Below are 27,355 nucleotides of genomic sequence, written 5' to 3'. Positions count from 1 at the left end.
TAAACAGTGGTTCATCTGAAAATGGCATGGAATAACTCATGGAAAATGGTAAACTATCTCTCACTGTCACAAGGAGGAAGAGAGGTATAATGTATCCAAATGACAACAGTCCATATGCCATCACTAAATTACATAACACTGACTAGCCTCTATAAATATTTATGAGGCAGGTAATAGGCAGGAACAAGCAGGACAGTTAGTTCCAGTCAGTTACTGATTGATATCTAATAAGGAATATGCAGGTTGCCTTGGGCCGAGTCTCTATGTATTGAAATAGGAGGCGTGAACAGGTTTATAGACTGTGAGGAGTCCAACTATCCCTCGCCTAACAGTAACTTGTATGTGACGTTGTCTGAGCAGGCATTCTCCACCTGCACCACCACATAGGCATGCAGGAAGTTGGAGGCGATCTCATGTCTGGCACAAAGGGTGTGTTTTCCTCCTGAAACAAGATGGCCACGATGTTGTTGCCTATGTGCCTCTTCCTCTGCAGCTGCAAACACAAGAGCACAAACAACATTGTCACCATTACGGACATAAACTTTAACACTACATTTAGGTCAGCCAAGAATACCTATATACACTGAACAAAAATATAAACGCAACATGTAAAGTGTTGGTCCCATGTTTCATGAGCTGAAATAAAAGATCTCAGAAATGTTCCATATGCACAAAAAGCTTATTTCTCTCTAAACTTGAGCATACATTTATTTTTCGGCCTATATCAAGATAATCCATCCACCTGACAGGTGTGGGATATCAAGAATCTGATTAAACAGCATGATCATTATACAGGTGCATCATGTGCTGTGGACAATAAAAGGCCACTCTAAAATGTGCAGTTTTGTCACATAACAGAATGCCTCAGATGTCTCAAGTTTTGAGGGAGCGTGCAATTGGCTTGCTGACTGCAGGAATGTCCACCAGATTTGTTGCCAGAGAATTTAATGTTTTCTCTACCATAAGTTGCCTCCAACATTGTTTTAGAGGATTCGTCAGTACGTCCAAACGGCCTCACAACCACGGACCACGTTTATGGCGTTGTGTGGGTGAGCGGTTTGCTGATGTCAATGTTGTGAACACAGTGCCCCATAGTGGCAGTGGGGTTATTGTTTGGGCAGGCATAAGCTACACATACACATCGAGGTGTACGAAAGTGTGTTCCAGTTCCCTCCAATATCCAGGAACTTCGCACAGCCATTGCGGAGGAGAGGGACACAATTCCACAGGCCACAATCAACAGCCTGGTCAACTCTATGTGAAGGAAATGTGTTACGCAGCATGATGCATATGTTGATCACACCAGATACTGACTGATTTTCTGATCAACGCTCCTACATGTTTGTTTTTGTTTTTCTACCAACAGATGCGTATCTGTATTCCCAGTCATGCAAAATCGATAGATTAGGGTCTAATTTATTTATTTAAATGTACAGACTTTCTAATGAACTGTAACTCAGTAAAGTCTTTGAAAATGTAGCATGTTGCATTTCTATTTTTGTTCAGTAGAGATGTATTAATTAGGCCAATACTCCACTAAATGCATAGTTTACTACAGAAACTATTTGTGATTACTAATTGTAAATATGAAACATCTCTCGACAAGCACGTTTCATAAAACAGTGGCGGTCATGTGATGCATATTGAAAATGATGTCATGGCTTTAGAAGGTTCTGATAGGCTAATTGACATAATTTGAGTCAATTGGAGGTGTACCTGTGAATGTATTCAAGGCCTATCTTCAAACTCAGTGCCCCCTTGCTTGACATCATGGGAATATCAAAAGTAATCAGCCAAGACCTCAGAAAAACAATTGTAGACCTCCACAAGTCTGGTTCATCCTTGGGAGCAATTTCCAAACGCCTGAAGGTACCAGGTTCATCTGTACAAACAATAGTATGCAATATACTTGCGTACTATTGTTTGTACAGATGAATGTGGTACCTTCACCATGGGACCACGCAGCCGTCATACTGCTCAGAAAGGAGACACGTTCTGTCTTCTACAGATGAACGTACTTTGGTGCGAAAAGTGCAAATCAATCCCGGAACAACAGCAAAGGACCTTGTGAAGATGCTGGAGGAAACAGGTACAAAAGACTACGGTTTGCAACTGCACATGGGGATAAAGATCATACTTTTTGGAGAAATGTCCTCTGGTCTGATGAAACAAAAATAGAATTGTTAGGCCATAATGACCATCATGACCGTTTGGAGGAAAAAGGGGGAGGCTTAAAAGCCAAAGAACACCATCTCAACCATGAAGCACGGGAGTGGCAGCATCATGTTGCACTTCACAAAATAGATGGCTTCATGAGGCAGGAAAATTATGTGGATATATTGAAGCAACATCTCAAGACATCAGTCAGGAAGTTAAAGCTTGGTCGCAGATGGGTTTTCCAAATGGACAATGACTCCAAGCATACTTCCAAAGTTGTGGCAAAATGGCTTAGGGACAACAAAGTCAAGCTATTGGAGTGGCCATCACATTTGTGGGCAGAACTGAAAAAGCATGTGCGAGCAAGGAGACCTACAAACCTGACTCAGTTACACCAGCTCTGCCAGGAGGAATGGGCCAAAAGCTTGTGGAAATCTACCCAAAAAGTTTGACCCAAGTTAAACAATTTAAAGGCAATGCTACCAAATACTAATTGAGTGTATTTAAACTTCTGACCCACTGGGAATGTGATGAAAGAAGTAAAAGCTGAAATAAATAATTCTCTCCACTATTATTCTGACATTTCACATTTTTAAAATAAAGTGGAGATCCTAACTGAGCTAAGACAGGGAATGTTTACTAGGATTAAAATGTCAGGAATTGTGAAAACCTGAGTTTAAATGTATTTAATTACGGCGTATGTAAACTTCCGACATGAACTGTTTTTATGTGATTCAAATATGGCCTTCAACATGACAATCAGTGTGACAACAAAATGTATACTGCAGGCTTAGTTTAGGCCTATGCCTACATTATCCTGTTGCTATTCAAGTGCTGACTGCAATGCAAGTTGGCACATGTTTGGTTTGCTGGGTAATTGCACCCTCTTCTGCCTCAAATTACTGGCAGGAACACACCCCCTTAACAATAGGGCCAAGCCTACCCTCCACCGCCATCTCATTCCATCAATCTGCTCCTCTGCAATATACTGTATCACCATGGATGTTTCACAGGAACAAGTTTCTATGACCAGTCACCCTAATCTTCTTCAGCACCTTAATAAGAGAAAAGCAACCGACATGCCAGTACCGTATCAACAGACATTTCGTCTCGACATTGAGAAAACTTTGAAGGCTCTTTATGTTGTTGGCACGGTGTTGAAAGTGAACCTAAACAGGTGAGTGTGTGTATCTATGCTAGGCTACTGCACCAATAGATGTCTTCAGGTGGTAGTAAGCTGTTGTTGGCTACATTGTAGCCTAAAACACGGTAAAGTGTATGGCAATGTATAGTTTCACCAGTTATATACTGCTATATAAACTATTTCTGGATTATCGCTCAGTAGCCTACACAAATTTTGCCTGTTCTGCGAACATACATTTTTAGGTTGTAGGGAGGTTCAGAGAATGTTTTTCTATCGTTCCCTAAATGTTTTCCTGAGAGGTTTTATTCACATTCAGATAACTGAAATTCTAGGTTAATTGAAGGTATTAAATAAGTTATAACATGTTTCAATAAAACTGCTATCTTAATTTGGGTTAACTGTTTTGAACTGCGAGCACAGATTGCTCCAAAGCTGTTCATTTTAGTCTATTCAAACAGACCCTAATTTCAAAGAAAACGAGCACTTATTAAGATCAGGTGTGGCCAATTAGTGGGCATGGCCAACACACCTAAACACACTTAACAATATAGAGGATATATATAGTCTTGTTGATGCTGAGTGTATATGTTTTAAATCAAATTCTTACAACATTCTTTATACGTCAATGTTTTCTGGTGTTTTTTTATGGAAAGTTGTCTTAATGTTCTGAGAAGATTACTTTAAATAGAACAACGAGGAAACATGCAGAAAAACCTATGCTGAAGTACTGGAAGTCCCACAGAAAAATGTTATTTCTTGATGTCCTCTGAACAATTTGAGAACATTACTTTAAATAGAACCATGAGGAAAGCTGTAGGAAATGCTATGGGAAGGTTGTATCCAAAATAATAGGACAACCACGCTCTGACCAAGCTCTAAGAAACATACGGCAAGATGACAAGATGGAGCCGACAGAGAGGGTCGCCTTGCTTCTAGTCCTTAGGAACCTATGCAGTATTTTGTTTTTTAATGTATTATTTCTTACATTGTTAGGCCAGAAAATTTGAAGTGTTATTACATACAGCCGGGAAGAACTATTGGATATCAGAGCAATGTCAACTCTCGACCAGGAATACGACTTTCCCGAAGTGGATCCTTTGTTCGCATCACCACCCAGGGCATATGATCTGATCCCAGATGCCGACCCAAAACAATGTCGCCTCCAGAAGAGGTAGCCGGAGCAGCCTCATGGTCAGACTTTCGGAGTTGTGCACACCACCCACTGCTTCCGAGTATATTACTCGCCAATATCCAGTCTCTAGATAACAAGGTAGACTAAATTAGGGCAAGGGTTGCTTTCCAGAGAGACATATGGAATTGTAACATACTCTGTTTCACGGAAACATGGCTCTCCCGGGATATGTTGTCAGAGTCGGTACAGCCATCAGGATTCTTTATGCGTAGCGCCGACAGAAATATCTCTCTGGGAAGAGGAATGGCGAGAGTGTAGTTTTCATGATTAACGACTCATGGTGTAATCATAATAACATACAGGAACTTAAGTCCTTTTGTTCACCTGACCTAGAATTCCTCACAATCAAATGCCGACCATATTATCTCCCAAGAGAATTCTTGTTGGTTATTGTCACAGCCGTGTATATCCCCCCTCAAGCTGATACCAGGATGGCCCTCAAGGAACTTCACTGGACTCTATGCAAACTGGAAACCATATATCCTGAGGCTGCATGTATTGTAGCTGGGGATTATAACAAAGTAAATTTGAGAACAAGGCTACCTAAACTCTATCAGCATATTGATTGTTGCACTCGTGCGGGCAATACACTGGATCACTGCTACTCTAACTTCCGCAATGCATACAAGGCCCCCCCCCCTCCCTTCAGCAAATCTGACCACGACTGCATTTAGCTCCTCCCATCCTATAGGTAGAAACAGAATGTACCCGTGACGAGAACTATTCAACGCTGGTTTGGCCAATCGGAATCCACGCTTCAAGATTGTTCTGATCATGCAGACTGGGAAATGTTCCCAGGAAGCCTCAGAGAATAATATTGATTTATAAGCTGATTCTGTGAGTGAGTTTATAAGGAAGTGCATTGGAGATCTTGTACCCACTGTGGATCATACACCTCCACCTTACCTGCCACCCTAGACCAACTTCAATTTACATACCGCCCCAATAGGTCCACAGACCAACTTCAATTTACATACCGCCCCAATAGGTCCACAGACAATGCAATTGCCATCACACTGCACACTGCCCTATCCCATCTGAACAAGAGGAATACCTATGTAAGAATGCTATTCATTGACTACAGCTCAGCATTCAACACCATAATACCCTCCAAGCTCATTAATAAACTTGAGGCCCTAGGTCTCAACCTCGCCCTGTGCAATTGGATCCTGGACTTCCTGACGGGCCGCCCCCAGGTGGTGAAGGTAGGAAACAACTCCACTTCGCTGATTGTTAGATTACGTGTTAGATATTACTGCACTGTCGGAACTAGAAGCACAAGTATTTCGCTACACTCACGATAACATCTGCTAACCATGTGCATGTGACCAATAACATTTAATTTTATTTTGATTTGAACATGTGGTTCTCAGAATATTATGCGCTAGCTGATTTTGCACGCCCAATTCTTCAGTTTTTGATTTGTTAAAGAAGTTTGAAATATCCAATAAATGTCGTTCCACTTCATGATTGTGTCCCACTTGTTGTTGATTCTTCACAAAAAAATACAGTTTTATATCTTTATGTTTGAAGCCTGAAATGTGGCAAAAGGTCGCAAAGTTCAAGGTGGGCCGAATACTTTCGCAAGGCACTGTATGTGCCCTCTGTTCCCCATTGTCCTGGTTGATTATTGTCCCATATCCGTTCATCTTGTGCTCTGCTGTATCCGCTTTCATGCCACGTGTTTTTGTGCAGTTGTTATTACGGGTCTCGTCCCATGTATTATTTAGAGGTTTGCACCTCATTCTTTTGTTTGGGTTACATCCCTGTGTTATATATACGTGTTTGTTTTGGGCTTCGTCCCCGTCGTTTTCATGACGTAAAAAACCCTATTACGTATTCCTGCGCCTGTCTCCTATCATTAGGACTCCAGGTGTTAGGTTTTTACAGCTAAGCCTAATGTTTAGAAACAAGTGTCATACTGAGTGTAACAACTTGGGATGTTGGTTGATACTTAGACATATGTACAATCCTTTTTGCCAGTATTCTTGTGTAGGTTGACAGTCCAGTATTTCTCCCTCTTTGGTACTTTACTCATGTAGAAGACATCATACCTTTACGATTACTATAGCGATGTAACTTTAGAACTAGCACTGCCACCTCTTGCTTCTGGAAATAGGGGATAATGAACTGCACTCACTGCTGGTGCTCTACTGCACTATAGGTATGTCCCCTTGTGTTTACTCTGTTATTGCTATAGATTTGTATAAGAAAAGTATCAGGATGTGATGTGTAACTGTCACATGTATTTGTTGTTTCCCAAGGAGTGCCCCTCCTACCTCCAAGTACTTCTCTGTGCAATGCAGTCCCAGAGTGCAGTACAGGATCACCCCACCCCCACCAGAGAGTGGGACCCTCCCCACCACTCTCAATGGTAATACAATGCTTCTCATCACCATGGACACTGCCAGCGAAGTGGGAAATGATAGCAAGGTAAATAAAGTAGGCCACTCCCACAGCCATGATAGCTATACTCTTAGAAAAAAGGTGCTATATAGAACCTAAAGGGGTTATTTGGCTGTCCCCGAAGGGGAACCCTTTGAAGAACCATTTTTGGTTCAAGGTAGAACCTTATTGGATTCCATTTAGAACCCTTTCCCCAGAGAGTTCTACATGGAACCCAAACAAGTTCTACCTTGAAACAAAACGATTCTCCTAAGGCGACCCTGGAACCCTTTTTTCTAAGAGTGTACCCTGATCTTATTCATAGAATCCTGAGGTTAATATTTCCACTTGGGACTGAACACGCTACAGTGAATTATGTTAATAAGAAAAACAAATCAAGTATTTGCTGCTCCTACGCCTCTTAAGAGTGCCGTGCAAACCACACTGAAATAATGCAAATGTGGCACTCTCAACCTGATACCAGAGAGATGTCAAACAGTGGAAAGTGATGTGGTTAATCACAGTGCTAGTTCTATTGATAAGGAATTGAAGGACACCTTTTGTCAGTTCCAGAAGGGGCCAGTTTAGAAATGATGTACTGTACATATCTGGACATGAATATATCATAGAAGACCCCATCAAAACACAACCACTGCTTAGTCACCAGTGTTCTAGATGTTAAACTTTGTAAATGTTGTCCTTTGTTGTGCAGCTATCGGTCATGTATTATGGAGAGAAGACGGAGGTGTTAGGGAAAGCTGTCGTTCACCTCACCGCTGTTGGTATGTTGTGTTATGCTTAGGACAGGAGAGCACACCCATATAAACTACCACCCTCCCCCACCTTCAAAGCATACCTTTGTGAATGTCATTTGTACATTTTGATATTTAACTTGAGACCCCAAAGCAGCTCATGAGCTTCAGTGACACCCAGGGCCTCTCTGTCTTGTAGAGATTTCTCTGGATGTAGATGCTGATCGAGATGGCCAGGTGGAGAGGAACAACCCCAACAAGGTGGGTTATGTCTGCTGGGTCCGTCCAGGCAGTGACCTCTGAGCTGAAAGAGACCTATCTTTGTTTCTTAACACAGCAGGGTACATAAGGAGACGTTCTAACATGAATAGGCATGTCAGAAGACTAGTGTTCATGCTGTTTTCCAAAACAAAGGAAGATTGCCAAGGCACTTCTAGCTAATTCTGTCAACTCACACAGGGCACAGCCTTCCACTGATATTAATAGGTACATCAAAATACTGTTCATACTATATTCCTGGAAGTGGGAACATTTTTTGAAGGTTGTGTTTTTCAGCTGTAAATCTAATCTAACCTCATGGAAACACATTGGGAAAAGCTCATTCGGTAGGGCGGTGTTAGTTCTTGTTTTTGAAAGACAGTGTTTATCTCTCTGCAGGGATCGTGGATGTGGGGGCCTAATGGCCATGGTGCCATCCTACTGGTCAACTGTGACTCAGAACACACCTATGGGAAAAGGCGGGACAGTGAGTGTGCGGAGGTCACGAGAGTCTCAGGTATATAACAACAGCCAAGTCATCCTGGCCCACTAAGCTGACTGGCTGACAGTGCTGCAGGCATTGCAATGAATCAACATTTTAAAGGCTGCAGGTCTGTGTTTTGTGTGTAGTCAGCAGAAAGGAGCAGTAGGGATGTGTGTATTTGTGTTAGCTAAACACAAACTGCCTGAGCTAGGGGTGTGTCTGGTGTGGTTTGATGGTTCCTTCACGACCACTATCCATCTAGGATAAGTAGTTGTATTACACATTGTCATAACTATGTGTTTTTTAACCTTTATATAACTAGGCAAATCAGTTAAGAACACATTTTTATCTACAATGATGGCCTACCAAATCCTGGGAGCCACATTGAGATGAGGTCACATTGATTATGACATTGATGGGTTGACACTTGATGCACAATAATGTCAGTATTTGTGAAATGTCAGATCTGAAAGACATGTCCCCAATGGTGCTGCGGACCAGTGGCCCTGCCAAGCTCCCAGAGGGCTACAAGCTGACCATGCACATCTCCCAGGGGGATGCAGAGAGTGTCAGGGTCTTCAGAACCAGGTCCACAGCAGGCATGCACCAAACACTGAGTGAGTCAAGGACATTTTGTCCAGTCAGATCTTTTATGTGTTCTTGTGGCTGTCCATGCATGTATAATGTGTATACAATGGGGTTTTAATGCAGCATATGCATATAAATGGAGATACATTTGATCCTCATTATAAAACATGATTTACTGCTGCAGAAAACCTGTTCTACAAGAGCTTTGTGAAGGACTACCCACTGGTGCTGGGCAGTGAGGATTTGTCCAAGGAGGTCCCGTACCTCGGGGGAAACGCTGAGATGAATTTCTACGTCGAGGGCCTGAGGTTCCCTGACAAAGACTTTGAGGGCCTCATCAGCATCAGCCTCAGCCTGCTGGAGCCCAGCTCTCCGGTACATTGAAACTACTGTTCATGGTTTAAAACTTCAAAGGGTATATACTGTACCTCAGTCGTGGAATCTATCATTCATGTTTTTGCTCCGTTATTTTGCCAGGGCTTCCCTGAGACGCCTATCTTTACAGACAGGGTGGTGTTCCGTGTGGCTCCCTGGATCATGACACCCAACACACTCAACCCTGTAGAGGTCTTTGTCTGCAGGTGAGAGATAATGATGATTGATGTTTGTTGTTGTTGATGGAAATTGATGTTGATGGAAATAATGATGGCGCTGTCTGGAAACTCAGACAACTGTTTCTGTGCATTTGGTTACCCAGCACATCTGATAACTACCAGTTCCTAAAGGGAATGAGGAGGCTGGTGGAGAACAGTGGGTACAAGCTGAAGGTTTGTCATGAGTACATGAACAGAGGAGACCGCTGGATGCAGGTAAGCAGTGAGATTCAGCTCCTAGCCTATCATGTACTTTTGTACATTTGAACTTTTTTCAATTCCAACCTTTTTTTAAAACACCATTTATTTCACATCCTTTTACATCAATGTAAATCATTGTCAGTCTTGTCTCTCGGTTTTAAATAAAAGAAATCAGAACATAGACCAGTGTCTTTGTTTCTAACTGCATGAAAAATATAGAAATATAATAGACATGTAAAGAAGGTTTCTCTCTCAGGATGAGATAGAGTTTGGCTACATTGACTCTCCTCACCAACGTTTCCCTGTTGTGCTGGACTCCCCCCGAGACGGAGAACTACAGGATTTCCCTTATGATGTGCTACTGGTAAGAAAAGGCATTCACCACACCTGCAGTTAAAATGTTCTTATTTCCATACTGTGAGGGATGTGGTGGAACTCTTTCTCAACCTCTCTCTGCCTGGTGCCCTCAGGGCCCAGACTTTGGCTATGTGACAAGGACAGCATATAATGTGGAAGTGAGCAGCTTGGATTCGTTTGGTAACCTGGAAGTTAGCCCTCCAGTTATTGTAAATGGAAAAATCTACCCTCTGGGCAGGATCATAATTGGAGTGGCTTTCCCCACGTGAGTATAACTTGCTTCAGTGGAAGAGTCTGGTTTTTAGATACCAATATTTGCCTTTATTCCAAAGTTTGATTGACTTATTAAATAAAGTTGATGCTTCTTCCTTCTTTAAATCTCTTGCTAATGATTCATGCATATTTAGAACAAAGATATGGCTGTGAGCAGTGGTGATAAGGCTGTTTAACTTTTCAGGGCAACCAAGGGCCGCAACATGACCAAAGTAGTGCAAGACTTCCTTTGGGCACAGAAAGTCCAGGAGCCCATTGCACTGTTCTCTGATTGGCTTCTGGTTGGGCATGTGGATGAATTCATGACTTTTGTCCCAGCTCCTGACAAAAAGGTAAAACAATATTGTCAAGGAAAGTATAGTTGCCCGCTCTATTAGAACATGTGTGTTAAAAACACTGTGTTCTTTAATATAGAGTAGAAATGACGGCGAGCAAAGAATTGTTAATGCCGTCCATTTGCACAAAGTATTTAGACATGACGCAGGCTGTGGCTGCCATGTGGTTTATGTGATAATGTAAAGCTGTCAGGAAGTAAAATGTAGCGCACAGCCAATGTTGTCTTTGTCCTCTGTTTCTCTGTGTAGGGATTCCGGCTGCTGCTCGCTAGCCCCGACGCAGGCTACAAACTTTTCAGGGGCTTACAGAATGATAAGCACGGACAAGCCAAAATGTTTGACGGTAGGATTTCAGTTAAGGGTCTAATTTCAGTGTGTATCACCATAGTTACAACTGTATCAGTGGAGGCTCCTCAGAAGATGGTGTAGCGGTATTTATTAGAGAGGGGTAAAGAATGATTTTGTTCGGGCACCAGGCAGGTATTAACCATGCCGAAAGGAAAAGAGTAGAATAGAGAGAGTACCACTACCAGATCCACACACAGCAGAAGAGACTGCCTAGAATGTAGCCTGTTTACCAGATAGCCAGTGGAGAGAAAAAAATAATACACACCATATAAAACACACATCACAGCACAGGGGTAACCCCACCAAGAATACCTCATACAATAATAATAATAATAATAATAATAATAATAATAATAATAATAATAATAATGGGCAGAGCAATTTAACAGCAACTTCATACAAGAAAGAACCCAGTCATCAACAGAGGATTTGCAATAATATGTATTATCGTCCAGTGGAGGAGTGCAGAGGGTATGAATGTGGGGGGTGTTCATAGACACAACAAAGGCCTTAAAAATGTCCACAATCTTCTCGGCCACATGTCATTAGTACACCTCAATACATAACTTGCAAGCAACCTCCCTTTTAACTAAAATGTCCACCCAAATACTTCTGGCAGGGCAATAATAGTCCAGCTCTAATGAACTTCAATGGGAAGTGCATTGGAAAAATAGAGTCTGTTGCAGGGTAAAGCACTGGAACGATAGAGGGAAGAGAAAAAGACAAAGAGAACAAGAGAGATCTTAGCTGTGGTCTTCAGGTGTGCCGGTGTGCTATCTGACTGTCCGATGGTTTGTATGTTAAAGCTTCGCAACAATGTTGCTACTAATCCATGTGATCCATAACGGGCGCGGTCCCAAACGAAAACAACCACGACCTAGAGCGATTACACTGATGATTGAGTTAAATATTTTATAAACTACACACGCTGAAAACAAAAAACTTCTGCAGCACAGCCCACACAATCAAACTGTCGCGCCACCCAAGAGCTCCTCCCCAAAGAGCTGAATGAGCTCTCTTTATTTCCTCCTTCCTTACTGCTCATGCACTCTTAAAGTGGCAGTGCACGGTGAAGGCTCCGTGCAGATTTCGCAACACTCCTCCCCCCATGAAAAAACAAGCCTGTAGAAACAGAGAGGATGCAGGCTTTGCCAGGTTCATGTTCCTGCTACACAAAACCAGAGAAGTCCTCATCATCAGATTCCTCCACGAAGAGGTCCTGCAGGTGTTGCTTTTGCCTGCGATCCAGCTCTTCTGCCGTAGGGTAGCAGGGCTTTAGGTCAACAACATGCACCGTCCTGACATCTTCCCTAGTGTCCTCCAAACAGACCAAGTAGTTCACTGGTCCCAACTGCTGCACTACACGGTATGGACCTTTCCATCTCGAAGCTAGCTTGGCAGTGAACTTCTTAGACGCCTTTGACAGATGATGTGAACGTACCCAGAAACGAGACTTGGGTCGGAAAAACACATCACGTCTATGTTTGTCATAGTTTCTCAGCTGTCGTTGTTTGGCTTTGGTTTTGCTGGCCTCCACTCTGGCTAGCAAGGTGTGGTGGTGTTGTAGGGCATCAAAACGCTGGGCAGTCAGGTGAAACATTGGAACTTTGCAAGACTCTGTCCATCTGACCTTTAAGTGGTCCTCCCAGGTGGAGTTCGGCGGGAGTGACCCCAGAAGTCTCCTGCACGGCAGAGTTCAGTGCGAAATTCAGGGAGATGCTGATCCCACCTTGTGCGCTGATCCCCCACGAATGAAGCAATCATCCCCTTCAGGGTTCGGTTTACCCTCTCGGTCAGGTTGGTCTGAGGATGATAGGCTGTGGTCAACTTGGCATTTACACCCCAGTAGGTACAGAGCTCTTTGTAGATTCCTGATATGAACTGCGGACCTCGGTCAGAGAGGATTTGGTCTGGAATCCCGAATCTGGCAAAGACCTCCCTTCTCAGAATTAGACCAATGGCTGATGCAGTGGCTTTGCGGAAACAACTCCACCCAGTGTGTGTAGTAGTCCACTACCAACAAAAAAAATGTATTCTGTGTCCGCCGGCTGGGAGGAAAAGGTCCCATGAGGTCAATTCCCAACATTTCAATTGGATGGTTCACCACGGTCTGCTGCATTTTCCCGGCAGGTCTGCCAATGTCTGGTTTGTATTTCTGGCAGACTTCACACTGCTGTACAAGCTTCCGGGTATCAACCCACATGCCTGGCCAGTAAACCACCTCTTGTAGTCTTCGATAAGTTTTAAAAACAATCCCATGAGTGGAAGGCCACTCATGGGATTGGCATGATAAACTTGGATTATCTGGTCACTCAATGTAGAGGGAATGAAGACGCGATAATGGGTACTGTGTATTCCATTTCCTCTTGGAGTATTTCGATTCACTTTATCCTGAATTATGCTATACGTATCATTGAAGCGACTCTTGGAGTCTTCTTCAGACAGACTCTTGTGGATCGCCATGATGGCAGCATCCTTCTGCTGTGCTCTCCATACACTCATCATCCAGAGGAAAAGAATCATCCAGACATTTAGCGGTAGTATAAGTACTGCACAAGGGAGGACAAACATTGGCAGTCTCTGTAATCCGAGAAAGGGCATCTGATACAACTTTCAGTTTTACTTTGCGATACTCAATGATGAATTCAAACTTCTGCAGTCTGATAGACCAGCGAATAAGACAGCTGTTGGTCTTGCCTGATGCCAGAACCCACTGCAGAGCAGCATGGTCTGTGACAACGGTGAAGATCTTTGCCTCCAAGTAGTAGCTCCATTTCTCCAAAGCCCAGACCACAGTGAGGCACTCCCTTTCAGTCATTGAATAATTCCTCTCGGCTGAATTAAGGGTGCAACTTGCATAGGCAAGAACTTCTTCTGTTCCAAGTCCTGTTTGTTGAGCCAAGACTGCTCCAAGTCCTGTTTGACATCCGTGTACACAATGAAATGAGCATTCAGGTTAGGATGTCCAAGCACTGGAGGAGTAATTATACTGTTTTTGAGTGCTTCAAATGCACTTTGGCATGCAGGGGTCCATTGGAATTTCACCTCTTAAGGTGGTTGAGGGGTTCGGCTACCTTTGAAAAGTCAGGCACAAACCTGTGGTACCATCTAGCCATACCCAGAAACCGCTGAACAGCCTTGAGGGATGTGGGAATTGGGAATTCCTGCACGGCTGCAACTTTGCCTGGATCTGCATGGATACCTTCAGCATTAACCACATGACCAAGGAACTTGAGTTCTGCCAGACAGAAATGACACTTCTTCAAGTTCAAGGTCAAACCTGCAGCCTTTAATCTGTCGAAGACGGACTGAATGTCTTGCAGATGATCCGCAACAGAGGAGGAGTAGATTATGATGTCATCCAGATACACAAGACAATTTCTACCCCTCAGATCTCCCAGGACAGTCTCCATCAACCTTTGGAAGGTTGCTGGAGCATTCTTCAAACCAAAAGGCATGACTTTGAAGGAGTACAAACCAGCAGGGGTGACAAAGGCAGTCTTATCCTGACTAGCGGGATCCATTGACACCTGCCAATAGCCACTGTTCAGATCCAGATTACTAAAGATGGATGCTCCTGCCAGAGATTCCAGTATGTCATTTATGTTTGGTAGAGGGTAGGCATCGCTTTCCGTTATGGCATCCGGCTTCCTGTAGTCCACACAGAATCGATATCTACCATCTTTCTTAGGAATCAGGACAACCGGAGAAGCCCAACCGGAAAAAGAAGGTTCCACAATTCCATTCTCCAACATGCTTTTGAGCTGTTCATTGAGAATTGCCAGTTTGGCGGGGGACAGCCTGTAGGGACGCTGCTTAATGGGGACCTCATGCCGGGTATAGATTTTGTGTTTGAAGACGGTTGTACGGCCGAGTGTAAGAGTACAGACCTCACTGTTCATGTCCAACATCTGGGAGAGCTGCCACCTTTCATAATCCGACAGACATGCCTGTTCCACTGCTTGTATGATGTAGAAATCCGCATCAGGTTTTGCTCTCGGATAGAAGGGGGGGGGGGGGGAGTAATCAGGGTGATAGTTGGGTTCTCAGACTTCACTGGTGGAACATATTTTTGTCTTTGTCTCTTTATATTTTCTCCGTCTCTGACTTGACCTCGTCTGGACTCTGCATAATGTAGCAGGCTCAAGCCTGAAATCAGTGCATTACCAGGTTGAAATGGATGAGGCTGAGAATAGTCAGAGTGCAGCCGATAGGAGGGTTCGGACATCGAGATGGTCAGTCCACTGAAGAACAGGAAGTCTAGGCCAAGGACTACAGAAAATGCAAGGCTTGAATCTGCAAGAATAGCCACAGGAAGGTTAATAGTCTCACCATGCAGTTTTGTTATTATACTAATCCAGCCCAAGGGGGTGGTAGGTTCTCCATTGGCCAAGTACAATGGTACCTCCTCCCATGTTCATAGCTCCTCATGAGGTAATGCCATGTTCTGCCACAGGGCCTCTTGCATCAGGGTGTAAGATGCCCCTGTGTCGATTATGGCCTTCCCTCTCCAGTTCCTAACAGTCAGAGGAACCAATAGTTGTTGCGGAATAGGAATAAGGCCGCTAGCTGTGCTGTATAAAGGCTTCATGGTGGGCATTAAGGCTGACCCAATTGTATGCAAGCCACCACGCCTGTCTAGACTTTCAGTCTTCGGTCCTTTCTGACCTTTTCCTGAATCCTGACGCTGGACATAGAGTGGGCAAGGATCTGGAGGATGTTGGACTTTACACCTCCAACACATAACTGGACGTTTGTCCTGGATCTTGGGTACAAATATCTGAGACGGTTTAGCCCCAGGAGAGTTATTGGTATACTGGGATGAGGGAACAGGGTTTTTAGTTTGGAGGTGGTTTTTATTTATTTGATTTATTTTACCTTTATTTAACCAGGTAGGCAAGTTGAGAACAAGTTCTCATTTACAATTGCGACCTGGCCAAGATAAAGCAAAGCAGTTCGACACATACAATGACACAGAGTTACACATTGAGTAAAACAAACATACAGTCAATAATACAGTATAAACAAGTCTATATACAATGTGAGCAAATGAGGTGAGAAGGGAGGTAAAGGCAAAAAAGGCCATGGTGGCAAAGTAAATACAATATAGCAAGTAAAACACTGGAATGGTAGTTTTGCAATGGAAGAATGTACAAAGTAGAAATTAAAATAATGGGGTGCATAGGAGCAAAATAAATAAATAAATAAAATACAGTTGGGAAAGAGGTAGTTGTTTGGGCTAAATTATAGGTGGGCTATGTACAGGTGCAGTAATCTGTGAGCTGCTCTGACAGTTGGTGCTTAAAGCTAGTGAGGGAGATAAGTGTTTCCAGTTTCAGAGATTTTTGTAGTTCGTTCCAGTCATTGGCAGCAGAGAACTGGAAGGAGAGGCGGCCAAAGAAAGACTTGGTTTTGGGGGTGACTAGAGAGATATACCTGCTGGAGCGTGTGCTACAGGTGGGAGATGCTATGGTGACCAGCGAGCTGAGATAAGGGGGGACTTTACCTAGCAGGGTCTTGTAGATGACATGGAGCCAGTGGGTTTGGCGACGAGTATGAAGCGAGGGCCAGCCAACGAGAGCGTACAGGTCGCAATGGTGGGTAGTATATGGGGCTTTGGTGACAAAACGGATTGCACTGTGATAGACTGCATCCAATTTGTTGAGTAGGGTATTGGAGGCTATTTTGTAAATGACATCGCCAAAGTCGAGGATTGGTAGGATGGTCAGTTTTACAAGGGTATGTTTGGCAGCATGAGTGAAGGATGCTTTGTTGCGAAATAGGAAGCCAATTCTAGATTTAACTTTGGATTGGAGATGTTTGATATGGGTCTGGAAGGAGAGTTTACAGTCTAACCAGACACCTAAGTATTTGTAGTTGTCCACGTATTCTATGTCAGAGCCGTCCAGAGTAGTGATGTTGGACAGGCGGGTAGGTGCAGGTAGCGATCGGTTGAAGAGCATGCATTTAGTTTTACTTGTATTTAAGAGCAATTGGAGGCCACGGAAGGAGAGTTGTATGGCATTGAAGCTTGCCTGGAGGGTTGTTAACACAGTGTCCAAAGAAGGGCCGGAAGTATACAGAATGGTGTCGTCTGCGTAGAGGTGGATCAGAGACTCACCAGCAGCAAGAGCGACCTCATTGATGTATACAGAGAAGAGAGTCGGTCCAAGAATTGAACCCTGTGGCACCCCCATAGAGACTGCCAGAGGTCCGGACAGCAGACCCTCCGATTTGACACACTGAACTCTATCAGAGTTGGTGAACCAGGCGAGGCAATCATTTGAGAAACCAAGGCTGTTGAGTCTGCCGATGAGGATGTGGTGATTGACAGAGTCGAAAGCCTTGGCCAGATCAATGAATATGGCTGCACAGTAATGTTTCTTATCGATGGGGGTTAAGATAACGTTTAGGACCTTGAGCGTGGCTGAGGTGCACCCATGACCAGCTCTGAAACCAGATTGCATAGCAGAGAAGGTATGGTGAGATTTGAAATGGTCGGTAATCTGTTTGTTGACTTGGCTTTCGAAGACCTTAGAAAGGCACGGTAGGATAGATATAGGTCTGTAGCAGTTTGAGTCAAGAGTGTCCCCCCCTTTGAAGAGGGGGATGACCGCAGCTGCTTTCCAATCTTTGGGAATCTCAGACGACACGAAAGAGAGGTTGAACAGGCTAGTAATAGGTGTGGCAACAATTTCGGCAGATAATTTTAGAAAGAAAGGGTCCAGATTGTCTAGCCCGGCTGATTTGTAGGGGTCCAGATTTTGCAGCTCTTTCAGAACATCAGCTGAATGGATTTGGGAGAAGGAGAAATGGGGAAGGCTTGGGCGAGTTACTGTTGGGGGTGCAGTGCTGTTGACCGGGGTAGGAGTAGCCAGGTGGAAAGCATGGCCAGCCGTAGAAAAATGGTTATTGAAATTCTCAATTATGGTGGATTTATCAGTGGTGACAGTGTTTCCTATCTTCAATGCAGTGGGCAGCTGTTAGGAGGTGTTCTTATTCTCCATGGACTTTACAGTGTCCCAGAACTTTTTTGAGTTAGTGTTGCAGGAAGCAAATTTCTGCTTGAAAAAGCTAGCCTTGGCTTTTCTAACTGCCTGTGTATAACGGTTTCTGGCTTCCCTGAACAGCTGCATATCACGGGGGCTGTTCGATGCTAATGCAGAACGCCATAGGATGTTTTTGTGTTGGTTAAGGGCAGTCAGGTCTGGGGAGAACCAAGGGCTATATCTGTTCCTGGTTCTAAATTTCTTGAATGGGGCATGTTTATTTAAGATGGTTAGGAAGGCATTTAAAAAAAATATCCAGGCATCCTCTACTGACGGGATGAGATCAATATCCTTCCAGGATACCCCGGCCAGGTCGATTAGAAAGGCCTGCACGCTGAAGTGTTTCAGGGAGCGTTTGACAGTGATGAGTGGAGGTCGTTTGACCGCTGACCCATTACGGATGCAGGCAATGAGGCAGTGATCGCTGAGATCTTGGTTGAAGACAGCAGAGGTGTATTTAGAGGGGAAGTTGGTTAGGATGATATCTATGAGGGTGCTCGTGTTTAAGGCTTTGGGGAGGTACCTGGTGGTGCTTCCAGTCCTTCTCCAACTGAGTCCCAAGACGCACCAGATCATCCACGTTCTGCACACGTTCTCGAAGTTGACTCGCAAGGCGGGGAACCATGTTCTTAAGGAGTTTGACCATCTCCTGCTCAGTAATCCATCTCAGCCTTCCATCTCTGGACTCTGTCACCCTGGACTCTGTTACGAACACGTTCCGGCAGTTCATCCCCATAGTCCTCTGAGAGGAAGGCTAAGAAGAATATTTTTTTGAAACTCCTCCCAGGTTGACACATGTTCACGGGCTATCTCCCACCAGTCTCTTGCTGTACCATGGAGAACACTGTGGAGGGTAGCAAGAACCTCCAAGTCAGTAAGGGGCCGGACAGAAAGAAAATCATTACACTTAGATAAGAAAAACAGTGGATCAACATCATCTTCTGGGCTGCCAAAAGTGGGGAAAAGTTGTTTGATAGGGAGGGAGCCCTCTAGAGGAGGCATGGCATTGGCAGCGGGAGTTCTGTTGTTTAACAGTAACTTCAGAGGGGTTTTTGTAGTACTACCTGTTCCTATTCCCTTACTGGCCAAGCCAGTGGCAGAGGTAAAACCTGAGGGAGGTGGGGAAGATTTGTCCAGAAGGGAAAAACACTGCATTACCTCCTGGTGCAGCTCTTCCAGTTGAAGATCTGTGGCCTTCTGTGCTTTTTCCATCTCATTAACGGTGTCCTTTTGAGTCTGTTCAATCAAACATCGTAATTCCCCTGTGAGAGTTTTTCATGTCCTCCATAACTTCCTTCACATAAGAACACACTCCCTTCACAACAGAGGCTGACTCCTCTGCTCTCTGTTTTTGTTCCTCCTCAAGATAGATTATGACTTGATGATGGTTAGTTTCCATTTGTGTTTTGAACCAGTGCAGTTTTCCTTGAATATCCTGCTTCAGAGAATCTTGTAAATATTTCTGTCGCTGAACAATTTGTTGTTGGTTTTCCTCCATTTGACAGGGAAGGTAATCCAACCTCCGCTGCACATCTGTCTGATGAGCCTCCACACATTCACTGAGTTTGCGAATGGCATTCTCCTGCATTGTCAAACTATGATTGGTGTGTGTCCATTGATGTTCCATTTGTCCAGTGATCAGAGACACCTCTTCCAGTCTCTCTGGACAGGGTAACAGGAAGAGGTTGAGGGGAGGGTAATGGTGGAGATGTTATAGGTGAGCCAGAAGCCTGGCGATTAGGGGCAGTGCTATCCAACTCCATTAGTTCATCGAGTCCTTCCACAATGAAAGAATCCCGAACATGATTACCATCAGGTGTGTTCACATTGACACAGTATGGGGTTCCAACAAAAGGCATGATTCAACCTTGTGTGGATGGTGTCATGAGTGTTTCTCTTCAAGTCCCTGTTTGGGTGCCAATTCTGTAGCGGTATTTATTAGAGAGGGGTAAAGAATGATTTTGTTCGGGCGCCAGGCAGGTATTAACCATGCCGAAAGGAAAAGAGTAGAATAGAGAGAGTACCACTACCAGACCCACACACAGCAGAAGAGACTGCCTAGAGTGTAGCCTGTTTACCAGATAGCCAGTGGAGAGAAAAAAGAATACACACCATATAAAACCCACATCACAGCACAGGGGTAACCCCACCAAGAATACCTCATACAATAATAATAATACTAATAATGGCAGAGCAATTGAACAGCAACTTCATACAAGAAAGAACCCAGTCATCAACAGAGGATTTGCAATAATATGTATTATCGTCCAGTGGAGGAGTGCAGAGGGTATGAATGTGGGGGGTGTTCATAGACACAAAGACCTTAATATTTTGTCCACAATCTTCTCGGCCACATGTCATTAGTACACCTCAATACAGTTCACATAACAATGCATAACTTGCAAGCAACCTCCCTTTTAACTAAAATGTCCACCCAAATACTTCTGGCAGGGCAATAATAGTCCAGCTCTAATGAACTTCAATGGGAAGTGCATTGGAAAAATAGAGTCTGTTGCAGGGTAAAGCACTGGAACGAAAGAGGGAATAGAAAAAGAGAAAGAGAACAAGAGAGATCTTAGCTGTGGTCTTCAGGCTGCCGGTGTACTGTCTGACTGTCCGATGGTTTGATGGTTTGTGTGTTAAAGCTTCGCAACAATGTTGCTACTAATCCATGTGATCCATAACGAGCGCGGTCCCAAACGAAAACAACCACGACCTAGAGCGATTACACTGATGATTGAGTTAAATACTTTATAAACTACACACGCTGAAAACAAAAAACTTCTGCAGCACAGCCCACACAATCAAACTGTCGCGCCACCCAAGAGCTCCTCCCCAAAGAGCTGAATGAGCTCTCTTTATTTCCTCCTTCCTTACTGCTCTTAAAGTGGCAGTGCACGGTTAAGGCTCCGTGCAGATTCCGCCACAATGGAGGACCATCCTCAGTGAATTTCATAAAAATGAAAATAATGAGAGCGAGAAGTAATTATAGTAATTAAAGGGATCATGCTGTTTGTATGTGGCTGCTCTGGAAAGTGAACTGTGCCTATAGAAAGTGAACTATGCTTAACGACATAGATTAGGAATCACTGGCCACTTTAAGGAAATGAAACGCTAGCCACTTTAATAATGTCTCCTTATCTTGCATTACTCATCTCATGTGTAAACTGTACTCTATATTATTCTATGGTATCTTAGTCACTTTAGTTGTTTGTAAACATTGCATCACCCATCTCATATGTATATACTGTGCTCTATACTATGCCACTGTAGGGGCGGCAGGTAGCCTAGTGGTTAGAACGTTGGACTAGTAACCGAGATTACAAGATTGAATCCCTGAGCTGACAAGGTAAAAATCTGTCATTCTGCCCCTGAACAAGGCATCAGCATTTGTGGGTTTGATTATAGGCTCCAGATACTCTACTAGTCTGAAGAAGGCCAGTTGTATTGCTTCTTCAATCAGAACAACAGATTTCAGCTGTGCTAACATAATTGCAAAATGGTTTTCTAATTATCAGTTGTCCTTTTAAAATGATCAACTTGGATTAGCTAACACAACGTGCCATTGGAACACAGGAGTGATGGTTGCTGATAATGGACCTCTGTATGCCTATATAGCTATTCCATAAAGAAATCGGACGTTTCCAAGTACAATGTCTACACCGTATTTCTGATCAATTTGATGTTATTTTAATGGACAAAAAAATGCTTTTCCTTCACAAGGACATTTCTAAGTGACCCCACACATTCAAACAGAGGTGTATATATTGTCTTAAACCATTCTTTACTTAGATTTATATGTATTTTGGGTATATGTTATGAAACTGTTAGATATTACTGCGCTGTCTGAGCTAGAAGCACAAGTATTTCACTACACCCACAATAACATCTGCTAAACAAATGTATGTGACCAATACAATATTTATTTAACTAGGCAAGTCAGTTAAGAACAAATTTTTACATTCAAAGACAACCTACCCCAGCCAAACCCTGACAATGCTGGGCCAATTGTGCACCGCCCTATGGGACTCCCAATCACAGCCAGATGTGATGAAGCCTGGATTTGAACCAGGGACTGCAGTGATACCTCTTGCACTGAGATGCAGCTCCACTCGGGAACTCAAAATTTGATTTGATTTGTATGTGATCAGAGGTGTATTCATTCTGTTGAAAAGCTTTACTGAAACGGAATGAAACGGGGATAAACATACCTGAATTTGCCTAATATAAACTCTGGTTTGCAACTGTTGGACTAATGCTTACACCCTAGATCAGCTAGATGCAGGCAATATTGAATGTGCCAATGTCTGTCACCTTGATTACTCACAAAATTCTCTTTACCTGTGCATCTACGTTCATAGGCAAAGTAGTAACAACCTCGTTGGGTATAGGGAACGTTTGAGTATAAAGTAGCCTTAACCTATCAATGTTACATTGAGCTGGGTGAATGGAATACATAATACTGTGTGTGTTACTAATTAACACCCACTTCCTCCTCGATCCTAACAGGTCTTGGAGCAGAAGAAGAGATTACAGTAGATGAGATATTGAGTGATGACAAACTCAGAGCAGAAAACAACTATGTCCAGGTGAGGGAAACTAAACGCCAGATGAACTAGTTACTCAGAGAGGCTAGCAGAGCATTGCAGTGCTTGGTGAAATAACCATGTAGATGTTGTGACTGCTGTCGTCCCACAGAGCTGTATAGACTGGAACAGGGATGTCCTTAAGAGGGAGCTGGGTTTAGACGACGATGATATCATTGATCTGCCCATCCTTTTCCATGTGATGGAGGAGAACAGGGCAGTGGCCTATTACCCAGACATGGTGAGCAGACGCAGGTTCTACACTAGAACACCTCCAAACCAAAAGTACATCTTATTTTATTTGTTATACATTTTACATTTCATAACGGCAAAACTAAAAAATGCTGCCAAATCATTTTAGACATTTTGTGATGATTTCCTACATGTGATTAGGAAGTATGCTCAAATCATCTCCTACACAAGTAGCGCAAGAAGCAAATCCTAATTGAGGCGTATGTCTCTACCTCCAGGTGAACATGGTTGTGTTGGGGAAGAACCTGGGCATCCCTAAACCATTTGGGCCCAAGGTGGACGGCCGCTGTGCCCTGGAGGCAGAGATGACCTCCCTCATGGAGGGCCTGGGACTCAGCTGCACATACATTGATGACTTTGCCTCCTACCACAAACTGCTGGGAGAGGTTCACTGTGGCTCTAACGTTCGCAGGGAACCCTTCTCCTTCAAGTGGTGGAACCTGGAGATGTGAGGGATTTGGGGCAAGGAATGGTTGTAGTTAGAAAGAGGGAATAAGACTTGACGTAAACAGCAGCAACATTCGCCAGCAGCAGTCATCTTCAAACAACAACAGTCCTTGTACTGTATTACCCCTTTGTCTTTATTAAACATGTATTTGCCTTTTTTTTTTTTTACAAAAGGATGAAAAGCTATATTTATATACAAGACTTTCCAACTTAAACAAGGGCTTGAGCGGAATATCAACGAGAACAGAAATACAATCATCTGAATTAAGCACATTGTAGGCAGAATCTGTTGTTTGGATTGGCTGGGTGCTCAATCCAAGTGTCTTGCATTTACATGTACAAACACAGGTACAGATGAACAGGACCACAGAGAAATGTGTAAGTATAATCTAGAGCCACCAGAGGGTGTGATCCAACTATTCAAGCATTTCTGAAGACTCGTGAGTTTTAATACATTTATTTTAAGCTTTGAGATGAAAATTGTGTTTGATATATTTAGAGTTTCAGTGCCTGGAATACACACGGACTCCAAAGGCTCTCTTAAGCTGATGAAAGGTTACTTTCTCATCTTTCCAATCACAATTTCAATTAATAGTTTTTTGTTGAATCATAATCTTTAGAATGGTGTTTAATAATAAATACTTGTCAAACTTACTGTATTTTGATGTAGTGTTCCTTACTTACAGAGATCCTTTAGATTCAACTGAAAGATTTCCAAAGGAGTGTAAAAGGTTTATGCATTAATGCCACAACTGACAAAGTGCAACTAAATTCCATGTTAGCTTTTGTTCATTTAATTTAAATAAAAAGTAATGGAAACTATGCCTTCATATCAGGTCTTTTCATTATATAAATCTGAGATGAGGGAAAATGTAAAACATTACAACAAGATACAAAGGTTCCATTCATTGAGAGCAGATGTCTACAAATGAATACATATATCTGTTTAGTTTTACATTCAATCCAGTGGCGATATCCACCATGGGATAGATTCCTTATATGAAGGGGGATACCCTCCTACAAAGCAGCTTAATTAACACAATCATTAAAAAGGCCACTTCAAAACTTGTCACAGTGTAATTATTTTTAAAAACCAAGTCAGATTAAAAAAAATAAAAATAAAAAAAACAATTAATTGAAAATGTAGTGCCAGTTTCCACATCTACACTTGTATCGCCATATTTCTCTATCGAAACTGATTTATAGAAATAATGACTGTCTGCTTTTCTAGAGAAGTTGGACTGGTTTGAAGAAACAATCTTTTTCCAGTATGGTACTGTACAGTTGACATGGTTTTGCAAGCAGATTTACACCATTCACCATGCATACACATCCAAACACATACTTTAAAACAAACTAGAGGTTTTAAAAAATAAACTGAAGACAGTAGTCACTGGACAATAGCTTGGCTTTGGAGGCTGTGTGCTTTGGTTAGGTCACCTTGGAGGAATGTCTGACTGTGTGGTACTATCTACAGTATGGGACAGTGAAGACTGATGAGTAATTTAGTTTGAACACTAGACCTTATCGGTAATTCAATACTTCATGTTTTTTTCCTCAGTTTATAGGGGCAATCTACGATTGCTACATAGCTTTTTTTTACATTTAAATTAATTATATATACCCATTGATTCTTGAAGAATATTACTTATAAATGCTTCATGCGCTTAGTTCAACTGTCGTACCCCATCAAAACCCAAAATGTGTTTTACTCATTAGTTAGTAAACAAGGTAACTGTAAACAAACACTATATAGCCTCAACATGGTTAAAAGTATAATTTTGCTATCCTGGATGGTCAGTCCTTGCATCCATAGCTCTGTCTAGGAATTTGAGAGTGGTTACTTTTCGCCAACCCCATCACTCAGCTGGTTATCGAAAAAGTGGCGGGGTAAAGACTTTGTTGTTGTTTGAACTGCAAATTACCCCTTTAAATGGCCTGAAATACGTTGACTATAATTATGGAGTCAGTAAAGTATTGTCCATTCATAAACTGTGAACTGTAATTGTACAGTTTGTCAGGGGAAATGAATAATGGAATCAAAACCAGCAGCAGCATGATGATAAAAGTACCTTCTACCAAAAACATGTAACATTTTACTAAAAGTTTCTAGTCAACATCCACCATTACACTCTTAATTGACCATTAATAAAACACAAGGCTTGGTGTGACATCAAAGGATCCGGGACACCAAGAATAACAAATGTACAGTATCATGGTGGGACGTGAGGTTGATGGGAGCAATAATGTCAGTTCTTCCAACAATGACAACAGGACAACACCCTCTTATCCTCCTCATGCATTCCTCTTTAGCCTAACAGAAAACTTCCCCTAATGCATGATCAACGGATCTCCTGCAACACCAATCTGTCTAATGCTTAAGATCCTCCCCTCCCTCCACCTTCGAACCAAAACAAAAACAATGCCATAGAGAGGACAAGGGAGAGTATACTATGAGTTACCACATGAACAGATTTAGGCTTCACAGAGCTCATGGAGCAGAAATATATGCAGGCTAAGCGAGCCAACAGACAACAGCCAGAAGCGATACTGTGTGAGTGGCACTCATTTTGGGAATGGGTGTGGGCTGATCCTCTCCTTCACCCCTCTAAGCATGCTGGGAGTCAGCCACAAAGAGTTGGGATGAGGGAAGGCTGTAAGTGCATGTCCATGGACCTGGCTGTTCAGACTGGACTAGTTTACACCAGGTCTAGCTGTCTGTCCCAGCGACTAGCTCTGCTCCTCCTCTGCATCTGTGGTGGAACACACGTGCGCTTGCTTCATCTCCTGCAGGGGGTGCCTCTTATGGGAATGCTGTGGGAGGAGGAGGGACTGGGGTCAGACACCATCTTTACTACTACAGATCACACACAAACATCCAAATACAGACATGGGTAACACATGGTCAGTAAGCTACATCTACTGAGTTGAGCAACTACAGGTACCTGCTAATGGACATCCATGTACTGATCAATGAGGTGAGGCTAACAGTTCTGGACACAGACACAGAAAGAGAATGACAAGGTTAACAAATACCACAATTACTGAACAACAACGAAGAGGAAAAGTTTAGGGCATTTATACATTTATAAGCAGATTTATAAATGGTTATATATACCTGTATGTAAGCGGAATGAAATCTGTCTTCCAATGTACACAGCTAGTACAGTGAATGAGCAGAGATGTTACAGAGGATCTGATTATTCAATTGGTAAAACCGATCTCACCGATGATGACTTATCCTGTGACCGCTCTGTCTTGTCTCGGCTCTCCGCCTTTTTGAGCTCTTCCCCTTTGCCCCCCTCAGGCTGCCGGGACCGTGCAGGTGCTTTCAGGAAGGGGTAGACAATGGGCCATCATGACAAACAAACTCAACTTTTGGTACCTTATGGCAGTATTGAAAAAAAAATTATGAAACAACTCACCTGGAGAGCTGCCCTGGCTGGTGGCACTAGTACTGCTCAAACTATCCTCTACCCAGGACACGTACGCAAATGAGTCTCTCTTGTGTGGTGTTCCAGAAAAGGACAGGCTCTCCTGCAACAAACAAAAGCACAACAGAAATTGTCGGGATCTTTAGCTTTTCGTTCATTTTGAGTGTGTCATTATTATATTGACATGACCTCTATGTGATGGTGTGCTGTATGCTAGTGATTGACGGTCGAAAAAGAGGGGCACCTACCAGTCCCGTGTCGTACTCTTCGATGCCCTCGTTATCGTGTTCCTCCACCACGCTGGCGAAGCTGCTGGCATTGGACGAGGAGCGGGACAGATCCTGGGCCTCAGGGATAGAAGGGGCCCTGCAACACATGGCCAAACTACACACCAGGGTTATTCTGACGACTCTAGCGCACACACACGCACGCACGCACACACACACACACACACACACACACACACACACACACACACACACACACACACACACACACACACACACACACACACACACAC

At 43.2% G+C, this 27,355-nt stretch overlaps 2 protein-coding genes across 13 annotated transcripts in view; one reads left to right on the top strand and one right to left on the bottom strand.

Annotated features, from left to right (window-relative positions):
- Positions 1 to 3,111: 3,111 nt before the first annotated feature.
- On the top strand, positions 3,112 to 24,912 carry LOC109896822 (protein-arginine deiminase type-2). The gene is made up of 16 exons (XM_031809032.1): positions 3,112 to 3,334; positions 6,758 to 6,926; positions 7,591 to 7,660; positions 7,830 to 7,891; positions 8,288 to 8,405; positions 8,837 to 8,989; positions 9,145 to 9,335; positions 9,438 to 9,541; positions 9,658 to 9,769; positions 10,011 to 10,118; positions 10,225 to 10,376; positions 10,569 to 10,716; positions 10,969 to 11,062; positions 22,626 to 22,705; positions 22,815 to 22,943; positions 23,173 to 24,912. Exons 1-16 carry the CDS (start codon positions 3,156 to 3,158, stop codon positions 23,404 to 23,406), a joined length of 2,103 nt encoding a protein of 700 aa, XP_031664892.1. The 5' UTR covers positions 3,112 to 3,155; the 3' UTR covers positions 23,407 to 24,912.
- LOC109896808 (rap1 GTPase-activating protein 1-like) overlaps positions 23,515 to 27,355 on the bottom strand; it is a 131,822-nt gene continuing 127,981 nt past the window's right edge. For 8 of the 12 annotated variants that reach the window (XM_031808834.1, XM_031808706.1, XM_031808751.1 and 5 more), the window contains 4 exons: positions 27,084 to 27,219; positions 26,827 to 26,938; positions 26,629 to 26,729; positions 23,515 to 26,215 (listed from right to left, as the gene is read on the bottom strand). In XM_031808834.1, coding sequence (XP_031664694.1) covers positions 26,132 to 26,215; positions 26,629 to 26,729; positions 26,827 to 26,938; positions 27,084 to 27,219 — 433 coding nt within the window. In that variant the 3' untranslated portion in view covers positions 23,515 to 26,131. Of the gene's footprint in view, positions 26,216 to 26,346; positions 26,395 to 26,628; positions 26,730 to 26,826; positions 26,939 to 27,083; positions 27,220 to 27,355 lie in introns of all 12 variants that reach the window. The other 4 variants (XM_031808927.1, XM_031808598.1, XM_031808638.1 and 1 more) reach the window with 2 other exon arrangements.

The sequence above is a fragment of the Oncorhynchus kisutch genome, linkage group LG1 (genome assembly GCF_002021735.2).
Source record: "Oncorhynchus kisutch isolate 150728-3 linkage group LG1, Okis_V2, whole genome shotgun sequence".
NCBI lineage: Eukaryota > Metazoa > Chordata > Actinopteri > Salmoniformes > Salmonidae > Oncorhynchus > Oncorhynchus kisutch.
This window is presented reverse-complemented; position numbering and strand designations above follow the sequence as displayed.

What these genes read in the sequence shown, in the direction of transcription:
- LOC109896822 (XM_031809032.1), top strand. Translation starts at nt 3,156, where the DNA reads ATGGATGTTTCACAGGAACAAGTTTCTATGACCAGTCACCCTAATCTT. An exon ending in GAGGAGACCGCTGGATGCAG is followed by an intron (nt 9,770 to 10,010) that starts GTAAGCAGTGAG and finishes TTTCTCTCTCAG; the next exon opens with GATGAGATAGAGTTTGGCTA. An exon ending in CAGAAAACAACTATGTCCAG is followed by an intron (nt 22,706 to 22,814) that starts GTGAGGGAAACT and finishes GTCGTCCCACAG; the next exon opens with AGCTGTATAGACTGGAACAG.